Raw genomic sequence first — 19,954 nt, 5'->3', positions numbered from 1 at the left:
AAAAAAAAAAAAAAAAAAAAAAAAAATACCGCAAGACTTTTTTGACAACCTAATATTTTACTGATAACAGGACATCGTTGTGCCGAAAATATATAGAAAACTTGCGAAAAATTAACCTAGCCCCATATTAGTATTACCAACATTTTCGAAAATCCTGTCGACTTTGCTCCATATGATTGGTGATTGAATATGAGGTACCTTAATGAGACCTAAGGAACATGATTTAGTAAGTGACATGACATGTATCGAGACTACCTTAACTCCAATTTACTGTGTATAATGGTGCAGGTCAATGTATGAGTTACATAGAGTACAAGCGGTCGGTACATACTTCGCTACGTATAAAGTGAAATAACAAAAAAAAAATTTCTAACAGCAAATTCATTTATTCAAACCAAAAAATATTTTATTAATTGCCAGCTGCTTTAGAAATTAATTATATATTGTTTGAATTGAAATGGCATATCAGATGGAATACGGATACGCGTTATCAAAAAACTTCTCCTTATGAGTTAGCAGTTAAGATCGTAGCCACAATCAAATGTGGCCACAATTTTTTCACTGGCATCAGCAATATACCAGATAAAGGCTGTAAACGAAATGAAATACCGACGATATGCTAAACATGGTATATATTTGAACAATTTAAGAATCAGCCTTTGTGTGAATGCACTCAACAATAACAATGGGAAACAAAAATTAACTGCAGGAAAAAGTTACATTTTTGCTCTATCACCTATAGTTTTTTTTTTATTATTTTTTTAATTGTTTTTGTTGCCATGGGATTTTCGTTCAAAAAAGCAGTGTGAGATATATTATTGTTATATTATTTTAATAACCAAAGAGTACTTTAAAATAGCACTGTCGATATTTTTCGGCGATATTTTGTTTTTGGCAAGGAAACTGGCACTCCACTTGCCTTGGTACCGTTTCTCCATAGCAGAAATATCTTGGTTTCGCATGTTCGTCTCTTACGGCCCCTAAATTTTTGGGGGAAAAAAATTCAGAAAGTGAATTTGAAGGGACAACAGTGTTTTTTATATGCAGTAAGTAGTTCAGTCACAAGATCTCTGTAATTGTCAGCGTTCACATTTATAAGAAAATTTTTAACAACGCTTTCAAAGATACTCCAGGCTCGTATTTCAGTTGCATTGAGAATTTCCTCAACTGTTTATCTTTCCTTAGTTCTCTTATTTGCTTCACTGACTCTTAAAAATTTTTGTTTCAGATACAAGAACCCTCTTCCATTTCTGTCAATTGCCTTAACAAAATTTTTCATTAAACCCAATTTAATATGCAAAGGTTGTAGTAATACCTTTTTGGGATCAACTAGACGTTGCGTGGTAATGTTTTTTTGTCCCGAAGTAAGTGCCTGACGTACTGGCCTCTGCTTTTGTACATAATGGCATTCTCTCACCCGACAGTCTAATTCGCAAAAAAAGCAACAATATTTCGTATATCCTAGTTGCATTCCAGAACCATACTCATGATATTGGATATGCTCTAGAAGAACTGTCATATTTTCATATGATATGAAGGGCACAAATAGATATTTCTTCCCGTTATGACCCAATATCGCCTTTAAACTAAGTCGCTTGAAAATATGAGATGATGCAATATAATAAAATGTTATGTATTGTAAGATCTAAAGCACCAAGTTGCAGAATATCAGTCGGTGATATACAAATTATCTTTTCAGATTTGGCTCAGGGTATCAAAATGCATTAGGAACCTCTAAGTATTTCTATGTCACAATTTATGTGTCTTCCAGTGTAATTAACGCAGACAATTTGCTTTAATAGAAGCAAAAACGATTTGGTTACGCTTGAATATCACTGGTCGAATCATCAACTCGTCGTTGTTTTTGTTCAGTTGATATCTTTACAGTGTCCTCTGTCTCGAACAACTTCACTGTGTGGTGGTCCAAAACTATTTTGTTACTTGATATTTTCTTCGGTAAAAATATATATTCACGTTCACTGTCTTCTGTGCTCATTTCACCACATATTAACTAATCACACCAATCATTCATGGTTGATTTTGCTAAGGCAATGTACCGCAACTCGTTATCAATCCAAGTTGTTGCTTCAAACGTATTTGTTCCCTTGAAAAATCAATATTTTATCAACATGCGAAATAGCTTTTTATCAATTTTTTTCACAATAAAAAAAGATGTTTCATTCAAAGTGAAGAAATTCACAAACTAATGATCCCACAGCTGTGAGCTTTATGCACGGGCCATTTAAGGGTTACGGCTAGTTAAAAATCATATGAATTTAGCTTTAGTAGTGCCACGTTAAGTGACAGGTCAGGTGAATAAATGAATCCGTCCTCTCTTCCTTTCTTTGAAGGCAATCTCATTCGGAAGAATATGATAAAATCAAAATGATGCTTTATTTGAATTCGAAGTGCGCATTTCTTCCTTATCTTGGCTTCAGAGAATCTGCAGTTTTCCACCTAACATTGTAATTTTATTAAAAACTATGCTTTCGTTGCCTACGATTTATATAAGCACCACTTGTAATTGCATCTTATGTCCTTTTCATTCGCTTCGAATAATTAATAGCACTCCGAGTGAAATCCTGCTGCAAAAGGCTTTAGTAATGCTTACTACTCAAGGCATCCTATTTCATTAGATTTCCCTTTAAATGCATTAAGATTTAATTTCCAATAAGCGACAAATAAATTCAGCCAACCAAACAACACCGCCCAAAACACGCCCACACTTCCGCTGACCCATCCTCTGCATACGCTCGAAGGTCAAAAAGCACTTAATGTCTACAATCGTCATGCCCCAGCGTCGTAGACGCACAAAAGTTTTCGCAAAACTTTCCCGAGCACTTAACACTAATACGAAAATCCCCGCCATTTACTCAACACCGATTTCTCTTTTCTTTCTCCCACTGCAGGACAACACGGCGGAACTCCGGCAGCAGGATGTGTTTAATCGCGAAAGCAGCGAAGAAGACCAGGATGACGCCTTCCATCGCTGGCTCACGTCCACCGAAATGAACGCCAACAACAACGGGAGCAACAGCGGCAGCTTTACTGATTATAACAACAATTCGTTGGAGTTAGAGAGCGCGACACCAGCACGTCGCACAGATTTGTCGGGTCTCGCCGGGACACAAACTATTAACGCAACGACCGCAGTAAAAACTATAAACGACACGAACGCATCAAGGGGCGCGAACGGTGGCGGTGGCGTCGGCATCGGCATCGGCACCGTCAGAAATAATAACAATAGCAAAATTGATAATGTTTACTTTCGCAGTTCCTACAATGATTACAGTAGCGAATACAATGGCAGCGTGGTGAATATCGATATATTGCTCACCACCGCGGATGAGCAGCAACAAGCACAACAGCAACAGCATAAGGCCGATTTGATTACGCAGTCAAGCAGCAATTCACAGCAGGCGGCAAGAGGCGGCGGCACGGCGGGAGCAAGCAGCAATTCCAGCGCAACGGTGGCAATAAATGCAACAACAACGCTACCAATTGCTGCCGTTCAAACGAGCAGTCCGGAGCGACAGTGCAATGTTATGGGTATGTCTAGTCTTAAATATATGTATTAGGGTGTTTCGGAAAATGGTGACATTTCACAGCTGTCAAGAAAGAAAGGAATTGCAATTTAGAAAATCCGACGAAAATACTTTCATCTTACGTCTAAGATTCACCCTAATGTTTTTGTATAAGCTCCATCGTTTACAAATGCTCAATTGAATTTCAATGCTAGTTTCCATGCGCCTGTTCTCTTATGTGGCGGCCATCGTAGTCAAGCACGAGTATCGGAGCCATTTGTCAAGTCAGCTGCCGCTGCGATAAATTTATACGCACATAATAGCACAACTAATCGGTTGGGGACTCTAAACAAAGCTACGCACATTTATATTTTATTTCCATTGCCTTAATTGAATTTGCATTGCGAAGTTCACGAAGCCTAAACTAAAGTTGTTATTGTTAATTTATTATAAAATTAAATTTAATGTTTGTTATTTGACAAAACTTGCATTAACGGTATCTTTAGAACAACAGTTGGTGGAAAGGAATGAGTCAGGAGGAAAATTATCTGCAAAAAACCGAGCGAGTAGTCCTCAAATATAGTAAATTCAGGTTGCTGTCGCTGAGATAGAATTCGTTGTGTAACTAAGTGTTGATTACTAAACCAACAGATACTCCTTGACTAGCTCGGTCTCGGACTGAATGTTCACCTTCACGAAAGAGGTTTCGAGCAGTATGTCTACCGCTACTTCGACAACACCTAGAAATACACTACCGTGATCCGGTAGCCTAAAGCAAAGCTCCTTACAGAAAACTACCCTTACAATTCTCCCTATTAGTTTCGATACACCTCTGAAAAAGCTTACTACGCATTTTCTTAAGCGACTTTTCCCCATAGCCATAGTCCTCGTTAAAAAATAAAAGCAGCCAAAATGGAGCTCTGTGACGCAGTGATCCAAGTTCCTAAGGATGCAGCTAAAGAGGGAGAGCGTATCCTTGCTCAGAACAATTTACGTACCCTGCTTGCATGAGCTTTAGAGAAGACCTCGCAGCCATTCACCTACCAGCATCGTCTACAATATTCGGTATATATGAACGATTTTTATCAACGATAAGCCGTAGATATTACACCTTGTCAGCTGGTTGAAGAGGGAAACCGAATAAAGAGGCAGGTTTGGGATCATGTATCTTCTAGTCAATATTCTTCCATTCGCCCAGCATCAATAATTTGCCTCCATGACGGCTTTTTATCAAGTTGGGGTTGCCCTATTAACCCCAATGTCCCCTCGATGTCGAAAAAGGTGCTTACAGGGAATTTCTTGGGCATAAGGGCTGCTTACAGGCATGCTACTACATCGTGGCAAACAGTGCCGATGAGATAGGCATGCTGGGACTTTAAAAGTTCACCCCCCGATTTTCTGTTTTCAATATACAATACAGTTGATAATTGTCACTTTTGGGATGATGCCATTGTTGAGACACCGTTATATTATCAAAAACTCACTGTTTGATAGCTCCATGGGCAGAGGAAATCATTGGTCACAATTAACGATTAGAGAATGTTGATGTGGACGACCTCTGGTTCAAACAACACAGTGCTACATGTCATGCAGCCAACAAAACAATCAACATCTTTGTAAAATAAGGTCGGTCGAAAGCATGTCCAGCGCTTGGAATTTAAGTATGCTCTCTCCAACCTCAAAAAGGGAGATCCCACAATCTGCGCCAACTACCGTGGGATAAGCCTACTCAACATCGCGTATAAGGTTCTATCGAGGGTACTGTGTGAAAGCTTAAAGCCCACCGTCAACAAACTATTTGGACCTAATCAGTGTGGCTTCAGACATGGCAAATCAACAACCGACCAGATATTCACCATGCGCCAAATCTTGGAAAAGACCCGAGAAAAAAGAATCGACACGCAGCACCTCTTCGTCGATTTCAAAGCTGCTTTCGACAGCTCGAAAAAGGGCGATGTCTGAATTTGGTATCCCCGCCAAACTAATACGGCTGTGTAAACTGACGTTGAGCGAGACCAAAAGCTCCGTCAGGATCGGGAAGGACCTCTCCGAGCCGTTCGATACCAAATGAGGTGTCAGACAAGGCGACTGCCTATCGTGCGACTTCTTTAACCTGCGGCTGGTCGAGCAGTTACAATCTTTTAAAAGAGTGTACAGCTGCTAGCGTATGCCGATGATATTGTTAACATCGGCCTCAACACCCGCGCAGTTAGTTCTGCTTTCTTCAGACTGGACAAGGAAGCAAATCAAATGGGTCTAGCAGTAAACGAGGGCAAGACGAAATATCTCATATCATCAAACAAACAGTCGTCTCACTCGCGACTTGGCACTCACGTCACTSTTGACAGTCATAACTTTGAAGTTGTACATAATTTGGTCTATTTTGGAACCAGTGGGAACACCACCAACTATGTTCAGTCCGAAGTAGCACCGACCAGCCAGCCACCACTTTTAATGAGTCCAAGGTTGGTATCCCCGTCCTGCTATTTCAGTTGATGGTAACTTCTTTGAAGCAGGCTGTACTCTGGAGCAATAAATCAACTGTTACCTTAACGGCTGCAACCTTGACTTGGAAAATATTGCAATAGTTAGGAAGTTTGATGGTGAAATTGAGTTCGAATTTGCAACTCCATGATTGAATTGATCCGGTATAAAGTCAAAGAAACCTAGATTATCTGAGTAAATAAATTTGTGAATTCTTTTCATAATTTTCATATTGACGAAAAATGATGAGTAGAAGACAAGCAAAATTCAACATAAAATTGTGTTAAATAAGTTATGTCTTCCAAGGCTTTTACCTGAAAGTGCCGAAATGCGAGATTTTCTAAAAACATCAACAACAGCAGGAACAATTTATTGCGGAACAACGCAAACACTTGCCTGTGGTGAGACCACGGTGGAAATATAGTTCTTTATTCGGCGGTCTCATTTTGTGGTCTTACACGTGATACCGAGGAAATTTTATGAAACTTATACTTACATAAGTACATAAATACATACAGCTCGTTATTGGGTTTTGGAATAAATGTAAGAATGTATGTCGGTCGTATATTTAGTTTGAGCTTGAAAGAGTGGAGCAGGCAGCAAATGAGTGTTTGGCGCTGAAAAGGTGGGAACAAGCGACCTTGAACTGCGGGCAGTGCCAAATTACTGTTAGCCGCAATTGCATAGCGCACGCCGGGGCTTGGCATGGTCTTCGTGGTAGTCACTTAAGCTCACTCCGTTTGAGTGCTCGGAATATTTGGGGTCGTCCACTTGAATTTCACAGCACTAACTACTAAACGCTTCAGGAGTGAGATTTAAGAACCAAAAACATTCTGAAAGAGCAGGTCTTCTGTTGAGGCAGCTTATTAAATTGCCTCAAATAATTTGAGCGAAATAAAACTAATTTTTATTTCATTTTGCTTATTGCTTTGTTGCGTTAACTCACGGTCGCACTTCCTTTTAATTTTATTAAATTACTTATAGTCAGTTTGAATTTGCTCTTTCGCTGCTTTGGCGTGATTTGTTTGCGGTAAGTTATGGACTTAAAAAAACTTTCAATTTCAATGAACTCAGAAGTGTTTCTGATTGCATTAAAAGGATATGTAATGCTGCTGGAATACCATTACTATATATTTGATAAATTATTTTGCCAGTCATCACAAACCTTTTATTGCATCTCCAAGCATCTCGGATGATACCATTTAGAAACGAATGTTTGCACGAAGCTCTTTACCACATCAAAAATATAAATTTTTATCGCTGTCAAGTAACTGTTTATACTGGAAAGGAGTTGTGTAGACGGCATTGAGTCAACGTAAATTTTGTCCATCTAGTAAGTTACTTAAGGGTTAAGTCCAGGCAGATAAAATATTAATTTATGACCAGATGATCATCTATGGATGGTTGACTGCTAGGTCCGGATTCCTTGCTGCCATTAATCGATTTTTGAAATATATTTGTTAATGGAACGTATTTAGTATATTTAAAAAATTTTCAATATCGGTTAGGCTTTTAATGTTACACCAGACTTTTACCAGGGATATATCTGTTTTTTTGGAACAAAAAGTTTCCTGAAATCTTGTAAGACATCCTACTGTAGGCAAAAAGTTGTAAAACTTTTTACTTTAGATTTCGCGCGAAAACTCATTCGCCGAAATATTTTTCTTTTTCCTGCGTTGGGCTGACTGTCAGTGACAAATGTATGTGCCAAACGTCACATCAGAATAGTCATTAGTGTTATGTGTACGCTTGGCTTTGTAAAATACATAAAGTGCATTCATATGTGAGTGAAAATATTCAAGAAGGAAGTTCCTTGAAATTTTGTGTATATAATCAAATTTCTGGTGTCGAAATGTTCAGAGCATTGCAAGAGGCCTTTGGTAATAATCACAAGCAAGTGTTTTTGATTGGTATTCAAAGAGGGTCCAGCACGCATTGACTACGAATCCCGTCCAGGACGCCCGTCAATATCCACTGGTGATCAACACGTGAACCAAATAAAGCAATTGGTGTATGAGAACCGACGATAAACAGTCAGAGATCTTACTGGCTATCGGATCAGTGAAGACCTATTTTAGAGATCATCTAGGACTCAGAATCACGATTGTTTCCAAAAACACGCAATCTTTTCGAAAAATACTGTCGCTTTAACGTCTCAGAAAAAATGCTTTACGGCTACCGGAGAGATCATGAAATGTATTATTACTGGCGATAAATCTTGAATCTAAGTTTATGACAAGGAAACAGACGTCGGTCGAATAACGTGGCATAGGTGAGGTAAAGCTGGAAAAACTACGTCAAAGCAGATCAAAAGTAAAGGTGGGGTTGGCAATTCTCTTCGATTATCGAGGTGTAATGCACTCCGAATTCCTTCCGACCTGCCAAACTGTCAGCAAGGAATATTAGTTAAGTTTTTTGAAAATTGAATTGAGTCAATTAAAGGCATTAATCATGAATAGCATCGAAACAACTGTTTCGAAGACTGGGTAAAAAGCCTGTAACCTGTACCAAGCCTTAACTGTATTTTAATAGTTTGTAAGATGGAGTCATGTGTAGAAGTTCACGCAAGTGAGGAAAGTTTTCTATTCATCTTCGCTTGGAATATCCAATTGGCGTCACGTAGCGAAAAGAAGAAACGACTGGCGCGCTGTTATTAACTCGGCTTCAGTTGCGTAAGCGGTGTCTACGCCAATAAAGAAGAAGACTAGGAAAAATATTTATTTGGAAAGGAAGTACAGCTGATAGCCGGGAGCTTCTCTAAAAAAAAGTTCTTTACCAAAATTCAACCCTAAATGGTTTATAAAAAAAAATTGTGTTTTATTGGTGCACAAAATTCTTTATTACACAGCTTTTTTCCAAAAAAAACTAAACCTTTTCTCTCACGAACCTGTCGTCTGACTATCGTGAAATTTTATACTTATGGGTTTTCGGTTCGAAATTTATTTTCGATGGAAAAAAGGGTCTCACCTTAAGGTTTCTCGTTCATATGTCTCTGCCAAGCAATAATTAAGAAGATTAAGAATTATTATAAAATTAATTTTCGTAAGATAAGGATAAGGTCTGTTGCTCAATGAAAGTGGAAATTGCGAACAAAAAAAAAACAAATTGAAATGCAGCTCTTTTGAAACCCAGGAAACAGTGGCAATTTTTCCGATTATTACTTGTTTCCTGTTCTTTTAGTATATCCATATTTCGTCGACGGTCACTAAATGACGCAGAAGTATTTTCGGATTACTATTGTGAAGTGGCTTACTGATTACACTGATTGTACGAAGAGGGCAGGCATAACGCTCATAGGTCTCATGCCCTATACTACCGGTTGGCCCACGGTGTCTTTTGAGTTACCTACTGCCTCACCTTCGTTCGGCGGTCAACCAATATGAGACTGTGTGCTTTTGTCACGTTATTCCCCAGTAATAATTACGAACATATCAGAATACGCTCATAATGTATTTCCTGCGAAAATATTATATTATACAAGATGCTTAGCGTCTTAGAAAGCTGGTATTGATTAGCTTTTACAGTTACTATGGTTGCTTTGACGCAACTGCCACATATGGGATCATATGTAGATACACACATACACTTGCACTCGCGTATTTTACATTTTAGCATTTGTTGTTGTACAGAGTGGTTGTTGCCAATACTGCTGCTATTTCAGGTTACATCTTGAGGGCGAATAAAATTTAATGCGAAAACTTCCGAACGCATTAAACTTGTGTAATTTCTTCCAACTTCTCTAATAACATTTAATTTTTCCATATTGGATTGCGTGCTGCGGTGCAGTGATGCTGCGGCGTGACGTAAAGCTGCTCTATATATAGTATATACAAATACGCATATATTTGAGAGTATGTGTGCGCTTGAGCTCGTCACGATGTAAAATTTGGCTGGCTTAAAAGTTCAACTCACACTCTCGGCGCTGGCCGACGCACGCTCTAAGCAGGTTGGCTCATTCGCTTCGACTTAACGGAACTTAGGCAAAATAAATAGGCTCTTCGCGCAAAACTTTTGTCATTAACGTGTGCATTTAATTATTAAGATCGCGCCGCTAAAAATACAACGAAAAGAGAGAAAAGACAAAGGCAAAATTGCCCTACCTTTGAGAGTCAGCAGAGGTGAGGGCGAAGCGTAAGTGTTCGGCTGTGAGTGATTAATTTGCTTGAGGCATTTGTTGTTGCTTTTGGTATGGTGCAGCAACATATGTGTTAACTTATGATATAAGCTTAAACTTAAGTTCAGCTGTAAGCCTTATGTATGGTTTTATTTCAATTATTTTTGAGCCAGAGCCACAACAAGTCTGCAATTTGCTATACAAAACAACGGTAATTTCTGCACTGAGCAGCAAACAACTTCTTACAGTATCAATTCGAGAAACATCATGCACACATACACTCATACTTAGATACACATACGTGAGTCCGTGCCTTTGCATTAATATGTTTGCTGTTTTAGACACGCTTGTCCTCAGGTTTAGCCACACCCCGCAGCCGCACGAAGTTAGTTCGGACAGAACAATGCGGCGTTGCAGTTCTTGCATTACTTCGCAAACTTTATTGATACGTGTGTGTTTGTCATTCGCACCAAGCAACATATGCAGATATTAATGTCCGTGTGAGCTTGGCCGATGTTAGTTGCTCTCCATATTTACGACTTTGTGAAACTCGACAAACACGTAGTGACTTGCTGAAATATGTTTTCGAACTTCGTTTGCGTTATAAATCTAAATGTTTGGGAAAGTTTGTTGTTTTTCGCTTGCAGCAAGAAACAGCTGTCGGTAGTTTCTAATTACTATGTGTGTAGCATAGAACTTAGTATTTTAATTAGAACGAAGTTTGGCGATTTCCTTTACGAATCACCAATAAATTTTAAAAAGTTCAAAGGTAAAAATATTACGGCTCATTTATCGCTTTATAAAATATGAATTGAATTTTTAGCATTTATCATTTAATTAAAATCTTTATTTATTTTATTTGCCCATTTCTTGTTCTACTTCTGGATCTTCTACTTCTTCGATTTTCACAATGACTTTATTTGCAAAATGTGTTATTTTCGTATTCTAGTCAAACTATATGTATATGTATGTACATATTTCCTCCGCATTGAAATCTCCCCAACAGAGTATAGTTGTTTTGTTCACCTAACGGTTGTAAGTATCGAATCGAGACATATATAGGGTTATATATTTGTAAATGATGAGGGTGATGAGGAAAGTTGAAATGTGGGTGACTGTTGCTTGAGTAAAAATTTAGATATCTCGATTAAACATTTTATGTGAGTACCTTAGTAAAAAAATTCGAGTTCGTACATGGGCGTAATCGGACCACTGCCCTATAATAAGTTTAACGTACATATCTCCTAAACCAGTAAAGCTACAATAACCAAATTCGCGCAGGACGAATATTATAAGAACTTCTACGGACAGTGTGAAAATTGATGAAATCGAAAGATAGTCCCGCTCTCTCCCCTTATAACGCTACTATTCAAAGCTACTAAGAGCTCAACAAAACAATTACTAAATACGATAGAGACAATCAATTTTACCTGCGAGATGGTATGGCAAGACTTTATGGAGGCGGAAATAAAAATTGGACAATGCGCCTAGCACCGCCTACTTTTTGGTGAAAGCCTTTGCACGAACAATACCTTTAAATTATGCCACAAATTGTTCAATGGCCAAAAATTGTTCAAATCCAACCAAAACTGTTCAACCCCCTATGTACCGAATATGTTGATTCCAGTATATAAAGCTGACTTTTGACTGAAAATATCGGTCATTGTGTAACTCACACAATGCAATTGAACTTTTCACAGCTACACTTCTTAGTAACAATAATTTTGTGTATTAAAAATGAGTTGAATTGGGCCAATGCTTTCCTGAGCGCCCATATACATGGTTTGTCCGGAAACTAATAGTACTGAGTCGATTTAAAATAATTTATTGAAGAAATGCCCTCTGCCGAATCCAGTCGATGCGCGCACACTCAAAAGTGCAGTCGCAGCGGAAGCAAATCAGTCCTATTACTATCCGGACAAACCCTGTGCGTAATATAAAGATTTTCGAAACTCCTTATGTTCGAGTTATGTCAATAAAAATTAGGAGCATGTTTTACTAGAACATTGTACTTTTCAGTTTAAAATAGAAAGCATTGAGCGAAAACCTGACCAACCATCCCATATAACTATTATCAGGATTTTCGAACATCTGCATGATTTTACTCCATGTGATTAGTGAATGTATGTAAGGTACCTTTATAAAACCCAGAAAGCATTTTCTTATTTTGCGACATGATAACAGTTAATAGATAAATCGTGTTGATACTGCCTCCCATATGCTGTATATAACTTCATTTTTCTACCTAATCTTATGCCGAATATGTCGGTCAGTAAATGCTATTTCCCTGGCTTTGAGTCCTGCTAGTTGCAAAAGTAGAATATATTTGGTTACACTTGACCTTAGCCTTCCTTTCTTGTACCTCAGTGAGTCTGCCTTTAACTTTGCTACACAGAGTAATATTTCGAATTTCCCGGCTGGAAAATTATTGAAACTGCAGCAAGTTTGATTCCAGTTGGGCTGTCTGGATCACCCTTTCCTTTACTAATTTAAACGAGCTGCTATATTTTACAAATTTATGTTGATAAACCGGTTTTGAAGAAGGTGTGAAACCATTCTTGGACAGTGGTCGGCATTTCATAGCAAAATTTTGCAAACTAACTTCACACGTACGCTTACGCTCTATCGTTTAGTCGTTGTCGAGCCAGCAACGAATTAACATCGCGCAAGACTATAGCGCAAAACCAAATATGCCCTGAGAGAAATATTTTATGACTTTAAATGCCTTTGGTGCCATGCAATGCCTTTACTTTCCAAGTATTTTAAAAATAATAGGGAATATATCCTTAAAACACATTTTATTAATTTTCATTATACTATTAATTATTTAGATGAAAAAGAACGAAAAATATATATTTTCTTCAACCCATTTAAAAAATATTATTTTAAAAAGAAATTTTCATAAAAAGTTTGATATAGATAAATTTATTAAAGATATAACATTAAACAATTAATTTTATCATATATATAAATTATTCACTTCATTTCGAGAACTGCAGAACTTCTTATTTATCTGTTTATTATTTGCTCTGAGACTTGAATAATCGTTTATTTATATATAGCTTTTAGTTTTATTGAATATTTTCATATATTTTTGCTCCAACGTAGTGAAAACATATTTAATTTTCAAATTTTATTGAACAATAATTTATTTTATAACTTTGCTTATAGAATTTACTTAATTTTAATACCAATTTCTCACTGGGCTACTTTTTTTTCGTGCTCACCAACACAGTGCCAGATCCTCTTATGTCGATCACTGTTCTAGGAATACCTTTTGGTGATTTTGGCTATTACATTTAGTACCTCTGCTGTTATGACTAGATGAATTGTTTGGTTTAAATTTTCTTGCCATCAGGTAGATCCCTTCGATTGTAAAGGGCTTGTTTCCTCGACTCTTATTTCAAGTGCAGAAAATAAAACATAAATAATTTTGTTTGTTTTAACTATATTGAATTTGAGTTGTTGTGCCATGCCACCTAATTTCTTCATATCGACTTTATACTCTAGACCAACAATATGATGCTTAAGTCGTTTCGAATTTGTTGCCATTTTTAAATTTTTTTTTTTGTTTTGCCCTTTTTAATTCTTCCTTGGAAGCGTAAATATTAGCTATTTCTCATGCTGCATTACTTCTGCATCTGTTTCTTGTGTCGATCAGTCTTAAATGAAAGGACGTTCTTCTTGGGCGCGTAATGATATTCGTCCACCAATAAAAAACGCATTCTTTTCTCCTGCTTTCGATCTGAGGCATTCTTTTATTGCGAGCTGATTGACTTCCTCACGTTTTCCCTTACATCCTCTGTACAGTTATCTAAATCTTTTATTGAAATCCTCTTAACGAAAGTAAATAGATAATAAAGTTTATTGTGGAAAGGTGAATTTTGGAAAGGTTGTTGACCCATAACTTTGTCCAAAAATGGTTTTAAATTTCGCCTGACGTAGATTTGTCGCTCTTTATACCGAACAAAGCTTGTCAATATTTATCTACATCTAGCATGATGTAAAACTTTTAGTCTTCTAACTCCTTGCACGCCTTGCCTTGAAACTGCAGACCACCCTGACCAGTCAACAAATTTTTATCATTTGCCTCAGTCTTATCAACGCACCAAATATTTTTGCTAGAAGTGGAATATATAGTAAACCCCTTAATTTAAATAAACAAATAATTGTATAAACTTTTCTACTTCTAGTAGTTTTTAGTTCAGCGAATTGGAAATTCAAATTTTCGGTTTGGTATTAAACTCAAGACCACACACGTATTTTCATCCATATTTAATGAATAACTACTACTCTCATTACATATGGATGAAAGTGCGGGTATTGAAATATTTCCATAGAAAAACTTTAAATATTCCATTTCCCCATTATGCTCACAATTAACTTCCTAATTAATTAAAAGCCTAAGTATTTTGTAGAAAGGGAAATGTTGAAAAGCGCCTGCACATGTGAAAGAGAGTGGATTACCCTTAATTCCACACATATACAGACGCATTTTACATCACCATTTGTTAGCGCAGTAACTTTTCAATCTACCCGTAAATCGTCATACATATTATACAAGTATTAAACCGTTATATATTATATTTATATAACTATATGCAAGCGCCTGAGTACAAATTAGCTTAATGGTTGCCTGCTCCAGTTAAGGCAGAACGCACAAATAACAAGTTGCCGAGCTGGATTACACGCTTTGTTGCACACATAACTTGCGGAGGCGCTTAACAGTGCCTGCCCTCATACATTTATATTTTTTTAATATGCTAGCAAGTGCAAAAATCAGGTAAGATAATATGCTTATGTGCACATCCCTGTAATGAGTGCTGAAACAAAATTCTAGTTCCTGCCGCAGGCAATCGGGGACAAGGCAGAGCGGGATGAAACGACATGTGACATTTGCAAAAATTAGTATAAATATGGATGAACAACCGATTTATACATAAACAAGGAAGAGCGAAAATACTTTCCCACATATAATGAGCGTTCGAATCTAAAGTCTCACCCTGAGCATGCAAGAAATGCAAAAGCCGACTCTGTGATTATGCCTTTGTGTGAACTTAAGCCGCTTCCATGTCTGTTGCAGTGTACGAGTATATCCGTGTGTTTTTATCCTTAGCTTACCTCACCCGAATACGATTCAAATGGGGTCAGCTTAGTGCACATTCATGTAAGCATACATGGAGCCGCTTTCGTGTGGGCTCATCAAGTGCGCTTTGGTTTGATTGTTGTCAGCTTGAAAGTTACACATTTGCCATACACTAAGCGAATGCAGCAGCTTCACTCAATCATAAGCACACATTTGAGCTAGCTTTTGAGGCTTAGTAATGTATTGCGCCTAAATGTATGCTTCACGAAAAGTGACTGATATCTCAACACTAAACGAAGCACAGTCTTTTATGTGAACCAATATATAAACATACCTATGTATATATACATATGCATTATATATAAATTTTTATATACATTTATGTATAAATACATAAGGCGTAACTGTGGCACTTGTTAGCGTCGCCACCATTTATTTCCCACCTCGTTGGCATACTGCGCGCAAAATTCCCAATTCTCAATAGGGACTCTAAGCGTGCAACGCATTTATTCACACATACCCGCACACATCCATATACTTTTATGCATGTGTGTGGGTAGAGAAGTGGGACAAAAAGCTTTGCTGCTAGTAAATGCCCGCAGCGTATGTTGGTGTTTTGGTTGCTGTCGCAGTGTTTTCGCACCCATGGGAGGGCTGTCAGTGACACCGTTATACACGTATCTGGCGCATAATTGAAATTATGCAAAACGACAATGGTCATAATTTAACTGGCGTTCATGTTCCTTTCTAACAATTTCATTTGCTGTTCTCATGAAATCTGCATGAAATGCACTTAATTATTAATATAATGGTGTGTGCGTATTCTTGTCAGCACCTCAGGTGAAACATGTTTATACAAAGACTGACGAACATATCGTATACACATATTCCTGAAAAACATACAGTAAGAAAATTTGGCTCTCAAACGGATACATTATATTCCATCTTTTCAAGAACAAGACAATAAGACTAAGACAACAGCTGCCCAGCTTAAGAGGATAAATCATTAATACAAAAAAGGACTAACTTCATAACTTATTCTGGGAATAAAGGTTAGATTTGCCAAGCCATGAAGCACAACTCCTGTGCTCGATGTTGTAAAACGACAAATCGCCTTCAGGCGACATAAATCTGCTTAGGCGTTTAATTTGTATTCTCACCAGCTCATTGAAGCTTGATCTCGCAAAAAGGGGCATATAAAGAAGGTTGTGTTGAGATATTTCTACATCGGTTTTCAGTATGATGGGACTAAAGTCCTTAGAAAAAGTTCATAAAAATAAGAGCAGACACTCCAAAAACATCAATCGAATGTGTATATCATATTATTAACGAATATTTGAGTATGATAAAGCTCTGCGCAAAGTGTGTGTGGCCGGAAATCATGTTTGACCAAAAACTACGACGAGTTTATGATCCGGATCAGCTTTTGGAGATGTTCAAGCGTAACAAACCCGAGTTTTTGCATCGATATGTAATATCAACAGCGAGTATTAAGTATGTAATGATATTGAACCGTATGAAGGACAAAAGAAAGAAAAGAAATTGCTTTTTCAGCAAGAAAATATGAGAAATATCCATGAATTGAGCTTCGCATTGCTACCTCATCCGCTGGATTCTCCAGATCTGGCCCCAGCGACTAGTTTCTGTTCGCAGATCTCAAGAGAATGCTTGCTGGGAAGAAGTTGTCGTCGAATGATGAGATTTAAATTCTATAAGCATAGACAGAACAGTGCGAACTGTGACTTATTTTTTGCTCATTATAATTATTTATTATGCATATCTGCATTCATACAAGGTGAATTCCAAAGTAAACAGGACTTTTCGAATCTAGCGACTCCTCTTGGCGCCATCTATATATCGACTGGTGCGTTAGAATCTGCTATCTTTATCAATTTTCCACAGAGAATTTCAAGACATTTCATAGATTGGATGTGAATTTATTGCATTTTAAGTGTCAGTATGTTTGTTTCATCTGTGCAAAAATGAGTTTCCAGCAAAACATTGATTAAACAAGTTTATGGCGATGATTGCCTATCCGGTAGCAGACAGCACGAATAGTTTCAAAGTGGTCGTGAGGACATAAATGGCGATCAACATTTGGGACAACCAAAATCCGTGATCACCAGAAATTCCATCGAAACTGTGTGTAAATTCATAAAAATCAGCCGAAATCATTATTCAAATTCATGGAAATTACATTACACATCTCCAAAACATCAACTTATCGCATTTTGGCTTACAAAAGATGTGTGCACGGTTTGTTCCGCACAAATTGACTGACGACCAAAAATCGCTCATAATCCAACATTCGATTCGACGCTTGTGACCGATTATTTGACAAAAATCACATTTTAATCATTAACCACTAAACGTATTTACCTGATATGTCACCGCGGGAGCTCTTCCTTTCAAGGCAAGCGTAATGCAAACGTTGGCGTCAAAAGGCTTGCACCGGCATACTGGCGGCCATACCGGCCAACGAGCTAAACTACTTGTTTGACATGCTTTTGGACCGTGCAAAAAGCTATGTTGAATAAAATAAATCGATTTTGCCTTTTGCCAAAAAAATCATTTGTTCTGATTTTTTTTTTTTTTTTTTTTTTTTTTTTTTTTTTTTTTTTTTTTTTTTTTAAGTTCTGTTTACTTTGGAAAGCACCTTCTATATGCATATTACATCCAAAAAATAGGGAATAACATTTAGGTACCCGAACAAAATAAATTCCATTGGAACCGGGTAATTTCAAAATATTCATTAGTATTTGAGATACTTGTCGCCATTTCAGAACTATATGTTTGAATTTATTAAACAAAAAAAGTACGATAATGCACCATCTCATATCACATTGGTTATTCGTGATCATTTTGCCGCTTTTTTAACTAATATCGTGTCGCAAACCACCGCATTCGCCTGATTTACCTACGTGTAACTTCTGGCTATTCAGCAAATTCACATGATCACTCCGAGTTGTTTTGACTCAATGAGGGTATAAAAACTGAATCCAAGAAGGCTCTAAAGGACATAAATAAATGCTATGATCACTGGCATAAGTGTATTGCAATTGTAGGGGATTACTTTGAAGTAATAATATTCAAAATTTAGAGCATCAGGTAGATGATCAGATAGCATGTTATTACTGGCTCTTCTAACGGCAGCGATAAACCAAAGAATTTGGAGAATTATCAGACTGCAAGAAGAGAAGGAGAAGTACTTCTGTTGAATTTTCAACTCATTTAGGATAATCATGAAAATATTAATAATAAAAAAGTTTGAGCTCTGAACGTGAAGAAGTCAGGCAATGTTAAAGCATTTTATGGAGACCAGCGCAAACTCAATTGTCGGAGTCACGAACTGAGAACCCAAATGATAAATAAGAAATTACAATTGAATGCATTTCAGAAGTTTTTTTTTTTGTTTTTTAATAGACGGCATTTCATTGGACTTGATGCTTTCAGAGTTATCCCACAGCATTAAGCTCCATTTTCCTTGTTTATTTGAAGGCTACAAACCCGTTTGTTCATGCACATTCATTAAGGCTTCATTAATGAAACACCTGCCTGCCAGGAAATTGCGCCACAAAAGCGCCCCCCGCCATAAAACAAGAAAGGTAAACCGTGAAAGGTGTGAACTTGTTGACGCAGCTGTACATGCGTTCTGCTTGGTGACCCCGGGCGTATGAGCAACTAAACCAGTGCGGCTGTTGTACCTGCTGCTAAACGCACAGCGCAGAGCGAAATTAAAATCAACAAAATAAATTAGAAACAACACGCACTTTTGTACAACAACAAATACAAATACACACATGCACCTATGTACGTGTGTAGTGTGTGGATGTGTTGGTTTGCTACGCGTTAAATAAATAAAAATTAAACCAAGCGACTGCCACACACACAAACATACACACAGAGGCTCAGTGGGACCGCCCTAAACCAAAATGGCGCACAGCAAACGACAAATAAATTGTTGAATAAACAAAAAGTAATGCCTCGGTGATTGCGTAATGTCATGGGGCTTGCAGGTACCCACACACACATACATCCGTAGACATCCGCTGCAAATGCTTATTTATTTACACACTGGCGCAAGTGTTAATGGCTGTTCCATAGAGCTGGGAAACGCATGGAAAATGAGAAAGGAAACTCTGTTGTATGCTAAACATTTCGACGCTTGTATTTTGCCTGTTCGGTGTCAATGTGTTGACAGCATCATACATACACTTGTCGCTGGTGAATTTGGCACGCCAACACTTGGAATTATGAATGTTGATTTGAACGGCGCGCAAACAAGGCAGCCATTTAACATTTATTTGTGTTCACATGCGTGTATTTATATATATACGCTTGTTTATGTGGACATCTAATCACAGGTATATGTCACTGCCCCGACACTTAACCGAACACATTTAGCCTGGTTAATCTGTGGTTAAATCCATCATGCGACAGCTGCTACTTTATTTTGCTTTAAAGTGCGAGAATTTTTGTGTATGCGCACATTAGTAAATGCTACTTTATGAGTATACCGAAAGCACATTCTTTTGCCAAAATTGTCAAATAATTATTTTATTTCTGCAAATTATTATAAAAAAAAAATCAATGTTAAATTTCACGAATTATTTTTATACTCTCGCAACAAAGTTGCTAAAGAGAGTATTATAGTTTTGTTCACATAACGGTTGTTTGTAAGTCCTAAAACTAAAAGAGTCAGGTATAGGGTTATATATACCAAAGTGATCAGGGTGACGAGTAGAG

General features: G+C 37.5%; 1 protein-coding gene across 2 annotated transcripts in view; it reads left to right on the top strand.

Moving 5' to 3' along the window:
• The window catches only part of LOC108978933, a 95,080-nt gene that overhangs the window by 56,721 nt on the left and 18,405 nt on the right, over positions 1-19,954 (top strand). For both annotated transcript variants that reach the window (XM_018949452.1, XM_018949451.1), the window contains exon 6: positions 2,910-3,549. In XM_018949452.1, coding sequence (XP_018804997.1) covers positions 2,910-3,549 — 640 coding nt within the window. The remainder of the gene's footprint in view (positions 1-2,909; positions 3,550-19,954) is intronic.

Source organism: Bactrocera latifrons, unplaced genomic scaffold (genome assembly GCF_001853355.1).
Source record: "Bactrocera latifrons isolate USDA-ARS-PBARC rearing strain unplaced genomic scaffold, ASM185335v1 scaffold_13, whole genome shotgun sequence".
Taxonomy (NCBI): domain Eukaryota; kingdom Metazoa; phylum Arthropoda; class Insecta; order Diptera; family Tephritidae; genus Bactrocera; species Bactrocera latifrons.
Note: the sequence above shows the minus strand (reverse complement) of the source record. Positions and strands in the feature narration are given on the sequence as shown.